The sequence below is a fragment of the Pseudophryne corroboree genome, chromosome 10, assembly GCF_028390025.1.
Source record: "Pseudophryne corroboree isolate aPseCor3 chromosome 10, aPseCor3.hap2, whole genome shotgun sequence".
Taxonomy (NCBI): Eukaryota; Metazoa; Chordata; class Amphibia; order Anura; family Myobatrachidae; genus Pseudophryne; species Pseudophryne corroboree.
The window spans coordinates 148,991,834-149,012,975 of NC_086453.1; the positions used below are offsets into that span (position 1 = coordinate 148,991,834).

The 21,142-nt window shown below is 45.8% G+C and overlaps 1 protein-coding gene across 1 annotated transcript in view; it reads right to left on the bottom strand.

Moving 5' to 3' along the window:
• Window positions 1-561: 561 nt before the first annotated feature.
• The window catches only part of ALDH16A1 (aldehyde dehydrogenase 16 family member A1), a 282,143-nt gene continuing 261,562 nt past the window's right edge, over window positions 562-21,142 (bottom strand). Inside the window, exons 16-17 of the mRNA XM_063942876.1 lie at window positions 14,595-14,720; window positions 562-1,080 (exon numbers count right to left, since the gene is read on the bottom strand). Of these exons, the coding sequence (XP_063798946.1) occupies window positions 907-1,080; window positions 14,595-14,720 (300 nt within the window). The 3' untranslated portion in view covers window positions 562-906. The remainder of the gene's footprint in view (window positions 1,081-14,594; window positions 14,721-21,142) is intronic.

Genomic DNA, 21,142 nt, shown 5'->3' on the forward strand with positions numbered 1-21,142 from the left:
TAAGATAAATGACACATGAAAGTGATAAGAAGAATTTAGCTAGTTTAAAAAGATCATAATTTCTCACTATTGCCATAACTCTGAGAATGCTATTGCCAGATTGGACCAGACTAATCCTTTCATTCTTAAATATGTATTTTAACCAATTTACAATACTGACCACTGACCAAGCAAACAGTACATTGCTTCACAATTGGAATAGAGATTCACTGATATCCGGTTGATAGATCAACAGAGAAAATAAGAAAGTCAATATGTCGACTCTAATGGTCGACAGGGTCAAAAGGTCGTCACACATTCGTTTGTTTTCCAACTTTGTCATAATTTACCATCTACATGGACTAGGATTGGGAAGAGTAATTTTGATCAAAGCGTGGTGAGTAAAGCGAGCCCGCGAATTTGGCTCAGATTTGGTGAAACATACAAAATGACACCAAAAAACATGTGTCAACCATTTTAATGTCGACTTTTTTGACCCTGGTGACCTTTTCTATGTCAACCTTTTGACCATGTTGATTCTTTGGGGTCGACCTACAAAAAACAAAAAGCTTGAAGCAAAACTTTCTGAAATGTATAAGTTTATTGAAAATGTAAGACTCATACTGCAATATACTTACAGGCATTCAAAATGAAGTTACCATACATTGAAATCCTACAAGTCTTGCAGTCTTTACATCAAAATGGTGGAAGAATCATTACGAATGATCATTATCTTGCATCTGCATATTCAATATTCAGGGTTTAGCATGTGAGGGTGACAATTTTTAATGGGATGCTTTATTGGTCCTTCAATGATAACATTTAACTCCCTGAGGTATATACTATATGGCACATAAAAAGGTACCTTAACCGGAATACAAAAAAATATTACAGGGATGTGAATTGTTCATAAGGCCCTAATCAAGGTTAGTTTGCAAAAATCTCCCCCATGGGTATCCAGATATTTTTACACTGTGTGGCCTGATACAGGAACTCTTCACCCGCTCCTTGTTGGGGATCCTCCCAGTCTCTGGTAAGGCCATAGTTCACCCATGTCCGCTTACAGTTTTCAGCAGATGACCACTCTACAAACTTAGATCCCTGTTTATAGATAAAAAATTGGTTACATTTCATTCAATTGTCACCTAATTTTGTAATCTGTCTCCTGCACACTGTGAGGGAAATCATTTAGTGGGATGGTCCAATATTTCATGACATTACAGACCAATCAAGAGAAAACCAATGACATTACCGAGGCACTTTACGAGCCATAGTCATGAGGCACTGTCCCTAGTAAATGGATAGGCAGCATTCACATGAATATTTGTCCAACCCACTAATACCACTTTAAAACATACACCATGGCAAATACATGGCTCCGACACAGGTTTCTAAAAATGAGTGCACCCGGGTCCCAGCGCTGAGAACCCCTTTCATGCAACACCTCAGACCTGAGTTTTTCCCAGGTCGACCCCTTTCACATATAAGCCACGTGTACCCTGGCATTCAGTTCACACTGTCATTTAAAGGGGACGTCCTCTGCAGTCTGCTGCTGTTGAACAGCCAATCAGCTCCTTCTCAGCGCGACCAGATTGTTTCAGACCATTCAGACATAACCCAGGGAACTGACCCAGAATAACCCTCGTGGATTGCAGGGTCGCAGACCTGAGACTGTCAACCAGGGTCTTATTCTTTCAGGCATAAGCAGGACCTGGGTCGACTCGGCATGCTCCATCACATTTCCCTGTTTTTGGCTATGTCTGAAAGGGGTTTTAATGACAGCATCTACTGTTTGTAGGTATTAGGTGCATCTCAAACACAGACAGTTCAATAATGGCATCCCTAAACACCCTCCATCCTGTTAACATCAATAGCGACATTTTCAAACACACAAATTTTGCTGCTCTGACACTTGAAAACACTTACATAAAAGGTATTTATAATAGCTCCCACAAGCATTATTGTTCCGTATACATGGTTGTCACCACATGCCAATTACTGAATGGAGAAAAAGGAACCATGCCTGAAGTAAAGGCAGGATTAACATAAATTAGAAAAAGCAGAGAGCATTTTGGTACAATCTCAAACTACAAAAATTTCCACATAGGCGGATTTTTGCATGTTGGTAAGACATTTAGGTGAAGGAAGTGGGGGGTTTGGATAGAGCCAATGAAGAGAAGACAGGAAAAGGAGTATTATGGTAGAGTCACCCTTGCTAACTCTCTTTCTTCGAGGTCCATAGGGTCCACAGGGATAACGATGGGTTATAGGTGATAGGATAGCTTTTTGGCACCATACAGCTAAGCCTTTGAGGTATCCCAGGATGCTCCAGTCCTCCTCACTATCACCCTGCCCCCTAGCTCAGGCAGGTCAGTTTTGGTAACAAGCCCAAGCAGTGAGTGGAAGCAGAGACACAGAAGATATGGCACACTTAAGAACACACTCTCACAGACAGGAGAAGGGAACTAGTTACCAAGGCCGCCTACCCATACAGACCAGGTGCGCCCTGTAAACCTCGAAGAAAGAGAGTTAACAAGGATAAGTCTACAAAAACTCTCCTTTTCTTCTTCGGGTTCTATAGGGTCCACAGGGATAACGAAGGGATGTACTAGAGCAGTACTTCAGGGGTGGGGATGCTCCTGAGAGGATAATAATATCCTGTGTCCAAATGAAGCATCCTGGGAGGCGAATCTACTGAAGGCATAAAACCTATGAATGGAGTAGATCGAAGACCATGTAGCTGCCTTGCATAGTTGGTCAGTGGACGCGCCCATGCGCGCCGCCCAAGCAGCTCCTACAGACCGAGTAAAATGAGCAGATATAGAAGTTGGAGTTGGAAGGCCTGATAAAATGCCTCTGCAATTCTCATTCTAATCCATCTGGCCAAAGTCTGCTTGTTAGCTGGCCACCCACGTTTAGGAAATGCGTAAAGGATGAATCTTATCTCCTTAAGGGCAGGTTCTGTCTACATAAATACTGAGGGCACGAACCACATCCAAAGAACGTGCTACTGGTGAGAAATCTGAGAAGATGAATGCGGGAACCACAATGGCCCTCATTCCGAGTTGATCGTTCGCTGGCTACGTTTAGCAGCCGTGCAAACGCATTGTCGCCGCCCACTGGGGAGTGTATTTTCGCTTTGCAGAAGTGCGAACGCTTGTGCAGCAGAGCTCCTGCAAAATCATTCTGTGCAAAACAAGACCAGCCCTGCAGTTACTCTTCGTGTGCATTGAGTCTAACGACTGAGGGACGGCTTTTGACGTCACACACCCGCCCAGCGTTCGTCCAGCGACGCCTGCGTTTTTCCAGACACGCCTGCGTTTTTCTAAGCACTCCCTGAAAACGGTTATTTGACACCCAGAAATGCCCACTTCATGACAATCTTCCTGCGTGCGGCCGTACGACTGGAATCTTCGTTAGACTCTGTGCAAACCCATGATGCTCATTGTACCCATACAACGCGCCTGCGTATTGCGGCGCAGAAATGCAGATTTTTAGCCTGATCGCTGCGAACAACGGCAGCTAGCGTTCAACTCGGAATGACCCCAATATCCTCATTCAAATGGAAATGGGAGACCACCGTAGGCAAGTATCCCAGACTGGTACGAAGCACAGCCCTATCCGAAAGAAAAATTAGGAAAGAAGGGTGACAGGAAAGGGCACCCAGATCGGACACCCGTCTTACCGATGCAATAGCACAAAGGAATAAGGTTTTAGCTGTTAACCAGTTGAAATCCACTGTATCCAACGGTTCAAAAGGAGCCTGTTGAAGAGCTTCCTGGACCACCCACTGAGCCACCGGAGGAACATATGGAGGCTGGACCCTGATGACACCTTGGAGAAAGGTGCGCATATCTGGTATCGGTGCAATTCTGCGTTAAAAACCACACAGATAATGCAGAAAACGAGATTTATGGTAAGAACTTACAGTTGTTAAATCTCTTTCTGCGAGGTACACTGGGCTCCACAAGGATTAACATCAGGGTGTAGAGTAGGACCTTGATCCGAGGCACCAACAGGCTCAAAGCTTTGACTGTTCCCAAGATGCACAGCGCCGCCTCCTCTATAACCCCGCCTCCGTGCACAGGAGCTCAGTTTCGTTAACCAGCCCAGTGCTGTAGCAGGTACTAGAGACAACAATCGCTTGTAGCCAATTACACCACACACTCACCACAGGATAGGTTGTCAGTGGCTAATTCCACACCAACCAAAAGAAGCTAAGTGCGTCAGGGTGGGCGCCTTGTGGAGCCCAGTGTACCTCGCAGAAAGAGATTTAACAAAGGTAAGTTCTTACCATAAATCTCGATTTCTGCTGCGGGGTACACTAGGCTCCACAAGGATTAACAACGGGGATGTCCTAAAGCAGTTCCTTATGGGAGGGGACGCACTGTAGCGGGCACAAGAACCAGGCGTCAAAAGGAAGCATCCTGGGAGGCGGAAGTATCGAAGGCATAGAACCTAATGAACGTGTTCCCTGAGGACCACGTAGCTGCCTTGCACAACTGTTCAAGGGTCGCACCACGATGGGCCGCCCAAGAAGGTCAAACCGACCGAGTAGAATGGGCCTTGATGGTAGCAGGAACCAGACGACCAGCCTGTACATAAGCATGTGCAATCACCATTCTAATCCATCTAGCCAGTGTCTGCTTAGAAGCAGGCCAGCCACGTTTGTGAAAACCAAACAGCACAAAAAGAGAATCAGATTTCCTAATAGAGGATGTTCTCTTCACATAGATACGGAGAGTCCGTACCACGTCCAAAGACCGCTCTTTGGAAGACAACTCAGGAGAATTAAAGGCCGGAACCACAATCACCTGGTTAAGGTGGAAGGAAGACACCACCTTAGGTAAATAACCTGGCCGCGTTCTAAGAACCGCCCGGTCACGGTGAAAAATCAAATGAGGAGACTTACATGATAAGGCACCCAAGTCCGAGACCCTTCTAGCTGAAGCAATAGCCAGCAAGAATAGCACCTTAACGGAAAGCCACGTAAGGTCAGCAGAGGCAAGAGGTTCAAACGGAGACTCTTGCAAGGCATCCAAAACCACCGACAGATCCCAAGGGGCCACAGGTGGCACATAAGGAGGCTGAATCCGCAACACACCCTGAGTGAAAGTATGAACATGAGGCAGGGCAGCAATCTTTCTCTGAAACCAAACAGACAAGGCAGAAATGTGAACCTTGAGGGAGGACAGACGCAGGCCTAAGTCCAGGCCCTGTTGTAGGAAGGCCAACAGTTTGGCCGTACTAAACTTGAAAACGTCATGATTGTGAGACGCGCACCAAATAATGTAAGCATTCCAGACCCTATGGTAAATCCGAGCAGAAGCTGGCTTACGGGCCTTCAACATAGTTTGAACAACCGCCTCAGAAAAACCCTTGGCCCTCAGGAGGGAAGCTACAAGAGCCATGCCGTCAAAGCCAGACGGGCCAAGTCCTGGTAAACACAAGGGCCCTGAACGAGGAGGTCTGGTCGTTGCGGAAGTAGAAGGGGATGATCTAGCGAGAGACCCTGTAGATCAGAGAACCAGTGCCGCCTAGGCCACGCTGGAGCGATTAGAAGTAGTTTTCCTCCTTCTTGATTGAACTTCCGTATTACTCTGGGCAGTAATGACACCCGAGGGAACACACACGGCAGCCGAAAGTTCCACGGGATTGACAGAGCATCCACGAACGCTGCTTGAGGATCCCTTGTCCTTGCTCCGAAGACCGGAACCTTGTGATTGTGTCGAGATGCCATCAGGTCCACATCTGGAAGGCCCCACTTGTCCACGAGAAGTTGAAACACTTCTGGATGGAGGCTCCATTCTCCGGCGTGTACGACCTGACGACTGAGAAAGTCCGCTTCCCAGTTTAGGACCCCCGGAATGAGCACTGCGGATATGGCCGGCAGATGGCGTTCTGCCCACTGAAGAATCCCTGACTCTTCTCTCAATGCCATGCGGCTTCGAGTGCTGCCTTGATGATTGATGCACGCTACCGTGGTGGCGTTGTCCGATTGTACTTGAACAGGTCTGTTCTGTATCAGATGCTGGGCCATTGTCAACGCATTGAACACTGCCCGCAGTTCTAGAATGTTTATTGGGAGTAGAGACTCCTCCTCGGTCCACCGACCCTGGAGAGAGTGTTGTTCCAACACCGCGCCCCAACCTCTCAGACTGGCATCCATCGCCAGCAGGACCCAGTTGGATATCCAGAAGGGACGGCCACTGCAGCCACCAGCTCAGTGATAGGCGGACCTCTGGAGACAAGGAGATCATGTGAGACTTGATCCGGTGAGGCAGGCCGTCCCACTTGGACAGAATTAACTTCTGCAGAGGGCGAGAATGGAATTGAGCATACTCCACCATGTCGAAAGCCGACACCATGAGACCTAGCACTTGCATTGCCGAATGTATCGACACTTGTGGACGAGATAGGAAGCATCGAATCCTGTCCTGAAGTTTCAGGACTTTCTCCTGAGACAAGAACAACTGCTGGTTGTGAGTGTCCAACAACGCTCCCAGGTGTACCATGCTCCGAGCAGGAACCAGGGATGATTTCCTCCAGTTGACAAGCCACCCATGGGCTGTCATGACCTGGACAGTCAGATCTAGAAGAGACAGGAGAATTTCTGTGGAAATTGCCAAAATCAACAAATCGTCTAGGCACAGTAGGATCCTGACCCCTTGACGGCGGAGCGGAGCCGTCATGACCGCCTGTCAACAACTTTAAGAATGGGTTAGATAAATTCCTCATGGATAAGGATATCCAGGGTTATGGTGCATAGTCACTCACTATTGTTACTATAAAAAGGGATAAAATGCAACGGCTGAAATCAGCATCAGTCATAATTTTAGACAAATCATCGTGCATAGGAGACCACAAATAGGTTGAACTTGATGGACAATTGTCTTTTTTCAACCTCAGATACTATATTACTTTGGTGAAAACTCGGGGAGCCATTGTCAAACCAAAGGGTAACGCCCGAAATTGGTAATGCAGGTTGCCCACCGCAAACCTCAGGTACTGCTGATGAGACACTGCAATAGGAATATGCAGGTAGGCATCCTGTATGTCCAGGGAGACCATATAGTCCCCAGGCTCCAAGGCCAGAACAATAGAGCGCAGAGTTTCCATACGAAACTTGGAGACCCGCACATACTTGTTCAAGGACTTCAGATTGATTCGTTCGGTTTCGGGACTAGAAACAGCGGTGAATGGTACCCCTTGCCTCTCTGAGTCAGAGGCACCTGTACTACCACTCCTGTGGTCAGGAGGGAATGTACCACTGAATGCAGAGTGTTTGCCTTTACCAGGTCCTGAACATCTGTCAGGCAAAATCGATGAGGGGGATGATTCTTGAAGGGTACGGCGTAACCTTGAGTGATGACTTCCCTTACCCAGGCATCGGAAGTGGTCTTCAACCATTCCTGGGCAAAACCTAGAAGTCGGCCCCCCACCCTGGGATTCCCCAGAGGGAGTCCCTCCCCGTCATGCGGCAGGCTTGTCAGTTTTGGAAGCAGGCTGACGGGCAGCCCAGGCTCGCTTCGGTCTGGGCTTGGCAGGTATGGAAGCACGAGTTTGCTTTGGGTACGCCTGACCTTTTGCTTTACCTGGAGGACGAAAGGGCTGAGGGAAAGTACTTTTAGCCTTCTGTGCGGAAGGAACCGTACTAGGTAGGCAAGCAGTTTTAGCAGTAGCCAGATCAGCCACAATCTTATTGAGGTCTTCTCCAAAGAGAATGTCTCCTTTGAAAGGAAGCACCTCCAGGGTTTTCTTGGAATCCATACCCACCGACCAGGATCTCAACCAAAGGATATGTCTGGCCAAGACGGACGTAGTAGCAGCCTTGGCCGCCAGCACCCCAGCATCAGAGGCCGCCTTCTTAAGGTACAGAAAAGCCGTGGTAATATATGAGAGACATTGTCGAGCATGCTCAGATGCGTTGGAAGGCAGCTTCGCCTCAAGCTGCTGAGCCCACGCCTCAACAGCTTCAGCAGCCCATATTGCTGCAATGGTTGGTTATGCACAGCCCTCGTTAGGGTGTAAATCGTTTTCAAACAACCCTCCACACGTCTATCCGTCGGTTCCTTCAGAGAGGTGACGGTAGTTACTGGCAGAGCAGAGGAAACTACCATGCGTGCCACATGAGAATCTACAGGCGGAGGAGTTTCCCAATTTTTACATAGCTCCGCAGAGAGAGGATAGCGAGCCAACAGTCTCTTATGCGGTGTGGATTTCGTTCCCGGGTTTTCCCAGGATTCCTGACAAATGTCAGCCAGGTGTTGAGAATGAGGTAAAACGTGTTTAACCACTTTATTACGTTTAAATCTGTCTGGAATTTTAAAAACAGCCACAGGCCCAGGTTCATCAGAGACCTGAAGAATGAGCCTGATAGCCTCAATCAAATCTGGGACATCCACCATTGACTTCCGTTCCACATCACAAGCATCTGAGTCAGTGTCTGTGGGGTCAATATATGCACCATCCTCCTCAGAGGATGTGTCTGGAATAGCAGTGGATTGTGAGGAAGTAGCAGCCCGTTTAGAAGACGTCTTAGTCTTAGGTGGGCGAGAGTGAGATTTGGACTTAGTCAGTGACCAGTTCAAGTGCTGTAACCGAGTGGAAATTTGATCCACCCATGGTGGATTAACTGCAGGGACCATGAACTGCTGCAGTGGCACAGGTGGTCCCATAGGGGGCGTCAGTTTAGTTACAAGCGTATTCAACAGCATGGAAAAGGTAGCCCAAGGTGGGTCATTTGTTACCCCCAGTGATACAGACCCACTGGGGGGGGTAAGGAACCCCCTGAACCTGAACTCTCTGCTGCCATATTTTCCTCCAATATGTCCGCGGCATCACCAACACGCAATGTGGGAGAAGCCCCAGCTCCGTTGCCTCGTGAAGCTGACATAATATAAGCACAATATCAGGCAACCTGGTACAATTTTAAGCAGCAATATACCTAGCAAGAACTCCCAGTTAAGTGTGACTTTCCTGTCAGCACCAACCGGGAATTCAGGAGATATATCTATATAAATATATAGAAAGTGACTATAAATCACAACGAAAAATACACAGCAAGTATATCCTGTGAAATACATATATTGTTGAGAAATCAGACACACTTAGCCCCTTCAGGTTATAGAATATAGGAGCAGCATGCTGAGTAAAATACCCGATATGGCAGCCACGCAGCAGCTACATGCACACACACACACACATATATAGTCACAAACGTACCATGCAGAAATTATACACCATAAAACTGCACTGGACTAGCAACACAAAGTAATACTCAGTATGGCTATATATGTAAACAGTAGATATAACAAAGCACAGTAGATATTGGATGTATATCACAGGGTGTTTGTACCACACAGCCCTGAATGTATGCACTCTTTCTTAACTAACACTGTCCCTTGACAGGTAGAATACTTAAGTGTACTGTAAAATGCACATCGCTGGCGAGCAGGCGGCTTTACAGAGGAGGATTTGCCCAAGCAGTCCCAGGAACAGCACAGCTCCGTTGTGATGGCGGCTGACAGGGAGTGAGGGCGGGAACATTTACTGAAATGGCGCCCTGGGGCTGGGGGAGGGGCTATAGGTTAGGCCTTCTCCCCCTGCTGGCTTCCCCACCGGGCGCTGCGCGCTTGATTAAAACTGGGTTTTTATGATAGAAAACCCCTCACCCGTGCCCTGTGTCCCAGTGACTAGTGGAGTGGCTGCCCTTTACAGTGTCAACGCCAGCGCACGCGGCCCGCCTCCCACGGCCGCGCCAGATCGTGGTTAACAGCGGGCCAAAGAGACCCCTTAGCTCCCCTTGTACCTGCGGCCGCGCGATCCTGGAGGGCAGCGGCGGGTGTGTGTGACTAACAGAAGGACACCGGAGCCTCTGCTGTAGTTACCCGGCAACCAGGGCGCGGGAGTATACAGCGCCGCTGGGGGAGTGATGGAGCTGCAGCAAAGGATGTCTTATGTGACATGCATAAAAGCTGCAGCCCTTGAAGTCTTCAAAAGTTCTTCTTTTCTTCTGATTAAGCTAAAATATGGGCTGCAATGGCAGACCCCCTGTTTGCCTGCTTACTACATGGCACCAACTTACAAACTGAGCTCCTGTGCACGGATGCGGGGTTATAGAGGGGGCGGCGCTGTGCATCTTGGGAACAGTTAAAGCTTTGAGCCTGTTGGTGCCTCGGATCAAGATCCTACTCTACACTCAGATGTTAATCCTTGTGGAGCCCAGTGTACCCCGCAGCAGAAATATGTACTTTTAGAGAAGCCAGGCAGGGTCCGAGTTTCAATCACCGTTGGAGGAAGGCCAGAATTCTAGAAACCCGGAAGACAGCCGGGTTATACTGTCTAGAAGCACACCACTGAAAGTAGGTATGCCATATTCGATAGTAAATTCGGGCAGATGCTGGCTTCCGTTCTCTTAGCATGGTCTGCACTACTGAGCGAGAAATGCCCTTCGTAATTAGGAAGGAGAACTCAAGAGCCACGCCGTCAAAGACAGACGTGGCAGGTCCGGGTGTAGGCAGGGCCCCTGAGACAGGAGGTCTGGATGTAGCGGGTGACCTACGGATAGACCCTGCAGATTCGAGAACCAGTGTTGTATGAGCCATGCTGGAGCTACTAGAATGAGATTGCCTCCCTCTTGTTTGAGTTTCCTCAGGACACTTGGCAGAAGGGACACTGGAGGAAAGATGTACATCAAATGGAAGTTCCATTTGATGGAGAGAGCGTCCACGAATGCTGCTTAAGGTGAGTCGAGAGAGACCCCACCTGTCCACTAGGAGTTGGAATTCCACTAGATAAAGAGACCACTCTCCCGCGTGGATGTCTTGATGACTTATAAAGTCTGCTTCCCAGTTTAGGTTCCCTGGAATATATACTGCTGGATGGCTGGGAGTTGACATTCTACCCAACGGAGAATGCGGGCTACCTCCTACATCGTCCTCTGGCTGCGAGTGCCCACTTGGTGGTTGATATATGCCACTGCTGTGGCATTGTTGGACTACACCTGAATAGGTCTGCCATGTATGCAGGATATTGATTGGAAGGTGAGACTGTGAGAGACCAACACCCCTGAAACGTTGTTGTTTCAGTACTGCTCCCCAACCACGGAGACTTGCATCTGTGGTTAGCAGTACCCATTCCGGAATTCATAAGGGTCTTCCTTTTTCCAAGTGAGTTGTAAGGAGCCACCAGGTGAGACAGTTGCACCACCGAAGTAAGTGTCATCATCTGAGACTTGATCAGATGATGCTGTCCGTTCCACTTGACCAGAATCAGGTGTTGTAGTGGTCGAGAGTGGACCTGAGCGTACTCAACCATGTTGAAGGTCGACATCATCAGTCCGAGTACTTGCATGGCTGAGTGAATGGACACACGGTTCTGCTGAAGAAGTCTGCGAACCCTGTCCTGTAGTTTGGATTTTTTTTTTGATGGCAGAAAAAGACGCCGAGTCTAAGAGTGCCCAAATGCAATATCCTTTCAGATGGAATGAGGGAGGACTTTTTACAATTGATGAGCCATCCGTGTGTTTGAAGGAAGGTCATCGTTAGTTGTAAATGGTTCTGTAAGACTTCTTGTGAAGTAGCTAGCAGTAATAAGTCATAGTAATATAGTAACTAAGGTTGAAAAAAGACAATTGTCCATCGAGTTCAACCTATTTGTGGTCTCCTATGCAGTCTTATTATAAGACTAGTTATTTTTATGTTAGGACCAGTTATATTAACTATAATGCGTGCCTACGCACCATAACCCTGAATATCTTTATCCAATAGGAATTTATCTAACCCATTCTTAAAGGTGTTGACTGAGTCCGCCATTACTACTCTCTCAGGCAGGGAATTCCAAACACGTATTGTCCTTACTGTGAAAAAAACCTTTTCACCTCAATGTGCGGAAACTCCTCTCCTCCAACCTAAGCGAGTGACCACGTGTCCTCTGTGCTGATCTTGTAGAAAACAGGTCCCTCCCAAGCTCTGTGTATTGACCCCTTATATATTTGTAGATGTTGATCATGTCCCCTCTTAGTCCCCTCTTTTCCAATGTAAACATGCCTAGCCTTGCAAGCCTTTCCTCGTATTCCAGCGTCTCCATGCTCTTGATTAGTTTGGTCGCCCGCCTCTGAACCTTTTCTAGCTCCAGGATATCCTTTTTGTAATTTGGTGCCCAAAATTGCACACAGTATTCAGGATGTGGCCTCACTACTGATTTATATAAAGGGAGTATAATACTCTCGTCCCTTGCATCAATTCCCCGTTTTATGCATGCTAATATCTTATTAGCCTTCTTTGCTGCACTCCTACTTTGGGTACTGCTGCTTAAAACCACTTAACTGGCATGGTCAGATTTCATGCAACTGCGCCGTCACACCCTGTCCCCCCGTTTTTGACGAGGAGATCCGTTCTGCAGATGTGTATAATATAATGTTTAAATATTTAAAAAAATACTCTTTCAACTTTATTAAATAAAATAAATGTTAAAAAACAATGTTGTTAACACTTTTGAAGGGAAAAATCGTCTGTTAAGTTTGTTATCTATGTGAACCCCCAAGTCTTTTTCCAGTACAGAATCCCCTAATATTACCCCATGTAGTATGTAGCTGTTATTTTTCGTCCAAGTATGGAAGCCGTCTGACACATGCTGTCATGACTGCCATAACTTTGGTGAAAATTCTGGGCGCCATAGACAGTCCAAATGGCAGTGACCGGAATTGAACGTTTTGTTTGCCCATAGCAAAACACAGGAATTGCTGATGTGAAGGAGCAATAGGGATATGCAGGTAAGCATCCGGTATAACCAGGGATACCATAAAATCCCCTTGTTCCATTGCTAGAACTATAGACTATAGGGTCTCCTTCCGGAATTTGGGAACCTCAACAAATCTGTAGAGGGATTTGAGGTTTAGGATGGGTCAGTGCGACCCGTTTGGTTTTGGTACTAGGAATAGCTAGGAACAATAGCCCATCTCACATTGAGAGGGAGGAACTGGTATATCACTCCTGATTCCAGAAGTGGCTGTATAACCTGTTGCAGGAGTAGAGCATTTTAAGAATCTGAGGGAACACTTATGCAACAGAGTGGGCGTCTCTTGAATGAGATGGTGTACCTGTGAGAGACCACTTTATTTACCCAGGCGTCCGAAGTGGTCAGTGTCTAGAAAGGCACGAAGTGAAGAAGATGGCCTCCCACGTTGGGTTCCCCCAGAAGGAGGTCTGCTCACAGATGACCGGCCATGCAGCCAGGGTTGCTACAGTCTGCGGTGCTAGTCACTGTGTGTGGGCCCCGCCGTAAGCTCCCCGTCTCGGCAGAGGCTGTGCGTGAGTTACGGCACCACCGGGGAGTGACGGAGGCTTTTGGTCTGCAAGAGCGGCCCCTGTAGAAAGGTGCACCCACTTCCTTCTGCACCATACAAAAAATTGACCTGCCTGAGCTAGGGGTCTGGGTTATAGGGAGGAGGACTGGAGCATCCTGGGATACCTCAAAGGCTTAGCTGTATGGTGCCAAGAAGCTATGCTATCACCTATAACGCATCGTTATCCCTGTGGACCCTATGGAACTCGAGGAAGAAAGTAAGTTTGGAAGTGCCCACTTCTAAATTGACCCACACTTTGGATAGAGGTGCTGTATTCCACTGGACACACTGGGAAAGCTGTGCTGCTTGATCATCCATTTTGAAATTTTGGAATGTGTAACCCACCACCTTGGGAAGACTTTGTAGAATTTTTAGATACATTTTTGATGCATTTTGGTCTAAATAAAACAGGAGATTATATGTTGCATGAATTTAAAAGTTTGCGGAGGTACTCATATAAGACAGGCATTACCGAGGTACTGTATAGAAGGGGTTCGGTATGGGATCTCGGCGGTCGGAATCCCGGCGGTCAAAATACCAATGCTGGAATCCCGATCATCAGAATACCGGCAGGGGGGCGAGCGAAATGAAGCCCCTTGCGGGCTCGCTTCGCTCGCCATAGGTTCTATTCCCACTCCATGGGTGTCGTGGACACCCAGGAGTGGGAATAGCTGTGGCGGCGCTGCCGGCATTCTGGCGTTGGTATTCTGACTGCCGGTATTCCGACCGCCGGGATTCCAACTACATCCCTATAGAAACTACATCCCTATAGAAGTCTGGGTAGGTTCATTATATTAATATAGTTTATGCATTCAACCCAAGAACGGATTTATTTATATGTAGATTTAGTAGGAATTTTAGGCAACTTATTTTTGCCATCTATGGCCAGTATCCAATTACCCATGGTTATTGTCTCGCCAGGGGCTATCAAATTAGTCCTGATAAATCAGTGAAGGACGTGGCTTATCGGGGATTTTGTTTCACCTGCCTCGTGAAGGTGAAACACTGAACCTGTGTGTTTTCACGAGAAAATTTATTTTTTTACGGGGACCTAATGGGATAGTCTGTAAGAAAACAACATCGGGAAAAGCACCCGTTGTTTTACTGCATCTAATTAAATACCCCCTATGTATTATTTGGCTTTTGAGTTACAGTAAGCAGGCACCAATATTTTACATATTAATCTCCACTGGCTCACTACTCCACTGTTTTCACTGCTCCATGAATAGACCCTATAATATATAAAGTGATTGCTTAGCTATTTTACCTGTTCAGATCCAAAGTACCACATGGCTTGCACGTCTTGGTGTTCCACTAGATATTTCGCTATGTGGTCTCGTCCCCCAGAAAGGATGTTCACTACTCCTCCTGGAAGGTCTGATGTGTCAAATACCTTTACAAACATAAAAAGGGTTTTATATAAATAACTGTAGAGGTCAGAAGATCATAATGATCATGTATCAGAATTCATGCTGTGAGTGGAGAAAATTATTTACCAGATTAATTTTGGAGAAAAGAAGAACATATAAATGCCCTGATTAGTAGTAAATGTCTTTGTACCTCTGATATTGCTACATTCTTTCTTACTTACCATCAATATATCTTCATGATGTTTATTGTACAGTGCATACAGAAAATCATCATACCCTGATAAGACCCTAACCTAATGTCATATTACATCCTTTATAACAAGATATTGTTAGTGATTTCAGCATAAAATTGATCCCGTTGCTTTCCTTAAAGAATACACCAACATACAGTACGTAGACCAGCCAAGCAACAAATAGAACCAAAAAACAATAGTTTAAAAAAGCACATAAGCAAAAATAATAGCTACAGACACTAATTATCTGAGTTTCATATAGTGTATAGTTAGTTTTCTGTAGTTTAAAGTCTTCAAAAGATCCTTTCAGTGAATAAAGTTAACAAAGATGACAAATTGCTAAAATGTTTTTTATTGTCTATATATTGTAATACAGGTTGAATCTCCCTTATCCAAAATGCTTGGGACCAGAGGTATTTTGGATATGGGATTTTTCCGTATTTTGGAATAATTGCATACCATAATGAGATATCATGGTGATGGGACCTAAATCTAAGCACAGAATGCATTTATGTTTCATATACACCTTATACACACAGCCTGAAGGTCATTTTAGCCAATATTTTTTATAACTTTGTCCATTAAACAAAGTGTGTCTACATTCACACAATTCATTTATGTTTCATATACACCTTATACACACAGCCTGAAGGTCATTTAATACAATATGTTTAATAATTTTGTGTATTAAACAAAGTTTGTGTACATTGAGCCATCAAAAAACAAAGGTTTCACTATCTCAGTCTCACTCAAAAAAGCCTGTATTTCGGAATATTCCGTATTTCGGAATATTTGGATATGGGATACTCAACCTGTACTGCATATTTTTAAAAATACAAAAATTCTATTTTACAGTTCCCAAAGCCTACAAAACCCCATAATGTGCAGTAACTAATGCTTTAATTAGAAAAAGTATTTATTCTGTACAGCATGGGGGAAATTCAACTAAGTGTGAATTGCCTCACACATATTTTACGTGCATTAAAACTATCAGTGATGTAATCGTTATGGTAAAACTTACCATTGATAGCGCTATTACTCCTAAATCCACAGGAAAACATTGGGATATGACGACGCGACAGCGGATTTGCACCAAACGGTCAAAGCTTTCGGCCTCCCAGCATGCAATGGGCCCGTCCATATATCCCCGCCTCCTGGCTCAGGCAAATCAGTTGTTTTTCCAAAGCTCAAGGCAGGACCATCATAGAGAGCCCTAATCCGGCGAGAAGAATACACACGCACACCCTTCCATACGAAAAGGAAGTGGTTAATGAGTAAAAAGGATTCTCAAATCAGGTGCGTCAGGGTGGGATCCCTGTGGACTTAGGAGAAATAGCGTTATCAACGGTAAGTTTTACCATAACGATTATTTCTCCAGCAGAGTCCACAGGTTATCCACAGGAGAACATTGGGATGTCCCAAAGCAATTTAGTGGTGGGGACGCTCCTGACTGGACAGGAGAATCCTTCCCCCGAATTCAGCATCCTGAGAGGCAAAGGTATCAAAGGCATAATGTCTAATGAATGTGTTAATGGAAGAGCATGTGGCTGCCTTACATATCTGTTGTGCTGCCAACGACGGACCTACTTTACGAGTAGAATGAGCGGACACATTAGTCGGGACTCGGAACAGGGAGATCAGCTTGAGAGTATGCTTCTGAAATTGTCATCCAAAGCCAACTAGCCAGTGTCTGCTTATCAGCAGGCCATCCTCTCTTGTGAAATCCATAGAGAACGAAGAGAGAATCTGTCGTTCTGATGGCACTGCTACGATCCATGTAGATCCTTAAGGCACGGACTACATCCAACGGTGCATCTCCCCCAGAAAGGTCCGGCTCCTGGAAGGCCGGGACTACAATTTCTTCGTTAAGGTGGAATTTAGACACCACCTTAGGAAGATACCCAGATTTGGTTCTGAGAACCGCTCTGTCTGGATAAAAAAAAAAAATAAAATCAGAAAAGCAGGCAAAAAAAAATAAAATCAGAAAAGCAGGGCGGCATAACAATGCCCTCAAATCTGAAACTCTTCTAGCTGAAGCAATAACCAGTAGAAAGAGAACTTTACCTGTTAACCATTTAAGATCCACTCATTTAAGTGGTTGAAATAGGGCAACTTGAAGGGCCTTTAGAACTAAACTTAAGTCCCAAGGCACTGTAGGAGGAACAAAAGGAGGTTGAGTGCGCAGCATTCCCTGGAAAAAAGTGTGCACATCCTGTAGGTTAGCAATTTTCTTTAGGAACCATACAGTCAACGCTGACACTTGCACTCTCAAGGAAGCGACCTTTGTCAATTCCTGCCTGAAGGAATGCCAAGACTCTGGAAACTGAACGCCCTAGGGTAAAATTTCCGGTCACCGCACCATTGAATATAGGCTTGCCATATTCGGTGATAAATGCGAGCTGAGGAAGGTTTTCTTGCTCTGAGCATTGTTTGAATTACCTGTTGTGAAAATCCTCTTGCTTTCAGGATGGAAGTCTCAAGAGCCACGCTGTCAAAGACAGTCGATTCAGGTGCTTGTGAGAGCAAGGACCCTGAAACAGTAGATCTGGACATTGAGGGAGTAAGACTAGAGCATCCATCGACAACCTCAGCAGATCTGTGTACCAATGTCTTCTGGGCCAAGAGGGAGCTATTAGTATCAAGGTGCCCTTTCCTTGTTTTACCTTTCGCATTACCCTGGGTAACAGGGCATTTGGTGGAACCATATAGGCCAAACGAAAGTCCCACCTCACTGACAGGGCATCCACAAAGATCACTCTGGGATCCTTTGTTCTTGACCCGCATGCGTGAACTCTGGTGTTCTGGCGTGACACCATGAGATCGATCTCTGGTAATCCCCATTTGTTTACCAGATTTTGGAAAGCCTCTGGGTGTAAAGCCCATTCGTTTGCATGAATGGCGTGTCGACCGAGAAAATCCGCTTCCCAGTTTGAGACTCCCGGAATGAACCCTGCGGGCAAGGCTGGAAGATGAAGTTCTGCCCACTTTATTGTGTGACTTACCTCCTTCATTGCATTCTGCCTGTGAGTTCCTCCCTGATGGTTGAGGTACGCTGCCGTTGCATTGTACGAGCAGATTTGGACTGGTTTCCCCTGAAGGATGTCCTTTGCCTGAATAAGTGCCATATGTATGGCCCGAAGTTCCAATATATTTATTGTCAGGCAACTTTCTTCCATGGTCCACTGCCCTTGGAAGCAACTCCATCCTGACACTGCTCCCCAGCCCTGAAGACTGGCATCCGTTGTCAGAATTTCCCAATCTGATATCCAAAAGGGTCTCCCTTTGTCCAGATGGGGATGTCTGTAGCCACCAGGCTAAGGACCTCTTTATTCTCAGAGGAAGGACCATAGTCTGTATTTTTATTGTCTGATGACAACCATTCCATTTGGAAAGGATCAGACGTTGCAGAGGCCTCGAATAGAACTGAGCATACTCCACTATGTCGAATGTCGCACCATCAATCCCATCACACGCATTGCAGTGTGAATGGATACCCTTTGACTGTGTAGTAGCTCCTGTATCCTCGACTGAATTTTGGATATTTTGTTCAGAGGTAAAATTATTCTCTGAAGCCTCGAATCCAACACAGCCCCCAAGTGAGGTCATCCGTTGTGATGGAACCAGGGATGACTTTGCCCAATTTATGAGCCAACTGTGTCTCTGTAAACAACCTATTGTCTGTTGCAGATGAAACTGAAGCAATTCCTGAAACTGCCAGGATTAATAAGTTGTCGAGGTATGGATAAATCCTTATCCCCTGCTGACGGAGATAAGATGCCATCACCACCATAATTTTGATAAATACTCTGGGAGCTGTGGCCAGTCCAAATGGTAGGGCCTGAAACTGAAACTGGAGGATTGCAAACCTGAGATAGCGCTGATGGGACAGTGCTATAGGAACATGTAGGTAAGCATCCTGGATATCCAGGGATACCATAAAATCCCCCGGATCCACGGCCAAAATAATGGAATGTAGTCTCCATATGAAACAGAGGCACTCAAATGTACTTGTTCAGCGCTTTGAGATTGAGTATGGGTCGGAACGACCCACTTGGTTTCTGGATTAGAAACATGATGGAATAAAAACCTTGTCCTATTTGTGTAGGGGGAACTGGAATTATTACTCCTGACTGAAGAAACTTCTGAACTGCCTCTTGCAAAGCCCTGGCCTTCGTTTCCACTGAAGACGGGCTGGTACAAAAAAATCTTTGAGGATGGTGTTTCTTGAAAGCAAATGCATAACCGTGAGATACAGCTTCTTACACCCAGGCATCTGTGGTAGACTGCTGCCAGATCTGTGCAAACTGAAGTCAGCCTCCCACCCTGGGTTCCCCCAGGTGGAGGCCCGCACCATCAAGCTGATGGCTTATCTTCTGATTTGGAAGTTGGTCCTCTAAAAGCCCAATGGTTTTTAGTCTTACGAGACTTGTTGTATTGGGACTGTTAACCATCACCCTTTCATTTTGCTTTTCCTTGAGACCGAAAAGCTGGAAATCTAGGCTTGAATCTGTGTGTGGAAAGAAACTTCACTTTCTTGGAGTCTGCTTCTGACTCCAAAATAATGTTTAATTCTTTACCAAAAAGAATATCTCCAGTCAAAGGCAAAGACTCCAGAACCTTTTTGGATTCTGAGTCCGCTTTCCATGTATGTAGCCAAACCGCTCTGCGAGCTGCTACTGCTGAGGCGGGATGCAGTCAGTTTACCTCCAATCAAAATCCCGACGAGCCATGCGAGGGGACGCGGTACACTTTATATGGTGTCCATGTTGACTTATGTCGATGTCGGTATTCTGACCTGTCTGCATTTTACATGTCGGTATTTTGACCTTGTCGATATTTTAAATGTCGGTATTTTGACCTTGTCGGGATTTTGACCATCGGTCAATTGGTGTTGGGATTTTGATTAGAGGTATTTCATACCGATCCCGCTGAGGCGGATGCCTGAGAGGCAATTGTACCCATATCCAAGGCTGCATCTTCCATAAACGTCGCTGCTTGTTTGATATTTGGAATATGAGATTTTTTTGCTCTCTAGATGCCATTGAAAGATCATCCTCCAATGCATCAGCCCAGGCTGCCACTGCTTTTGCCATCCAGGCTGAAGCCATGGCTGGTCTTATGATTGCCCCAGACAAGGAAAAAAATGGTTTTAAGAAAACCATCGATTCTCCTATCCGTGACATAATTTAATGATGTTGATGGCAGAGGTAATGTAGATTTTCGCACTAGTCGAATGTCATGCGTATCTACTTTGAGAGCCACCTCCCTTTTTCAACAGTCCCCAGCTGGGAGAGGACAATTGGAATTCCATTTCCCTGGAATTCTGAACTTCTTACTGGGTGTAACCCAAGCCTCTTGCATAATTTCCGTCAACTGTTCTGACCCAGAAAACTCAGTCCTAACTGTCTTAGGACGTTTAAACACAGGTGCTTTAGATTTTAACACAGGCTCTGCCACCTACTCTAAGGATAGAATGACTATCATTGCACTAATCAGCTCAGGTATGTCTACCGAGCTGAGGCTTTCCTCCTCGTCTCCATACGCAGACCCGGAATGTGATGAGTCCTCATCTGAAACATGCGTAGACTGTGAAGATGTTGTTTCAGATATATGTGATTTACTTACCATCGGCCTTTCAGCCTGTTTTTGTTGAGAGGCTGCTGCTTGCCCTGCTGGATGTAATGAACACCAGGTGAAAGGTTGCATGTAAGGGTTAATAGGGTAACTTATCCCTGGTATAGGAGCTGGCATTATCCGCTCAGCTATACTGGATAACGTCTGTGCAAAAGTAGCCCATGGGGGTTCAACTTGAACCTGTGCCTGCCTTGGTTTATTTAAAAGGCTTCGGTGAAAGCTAAAACAATTTGCACTGTAAATACCAAATTGCTTTCTAACAAATATTTAAAATGCCCGTCCTAATATATATTGTAGACGCCTGCACATCTTATTACCATGTGCCATGAATGTGCGCTATACATTGCAAAACACTGCATCCCATAAGAGAAAACAATACACCCACACATTATCTGAGTTCCAAAGCTCATTGATGTATATATTTGTTATTAAAAGTATATGTATTAAGTATATCACAATGTACAGTATACATATAGTTACATGGTTACAATTTATACAGTAATCAGTTAATACAAAATACATACAGTTACAGGCCAGCATACCATACCATTCCCTCAATGCATCTTCCTCTTAATATA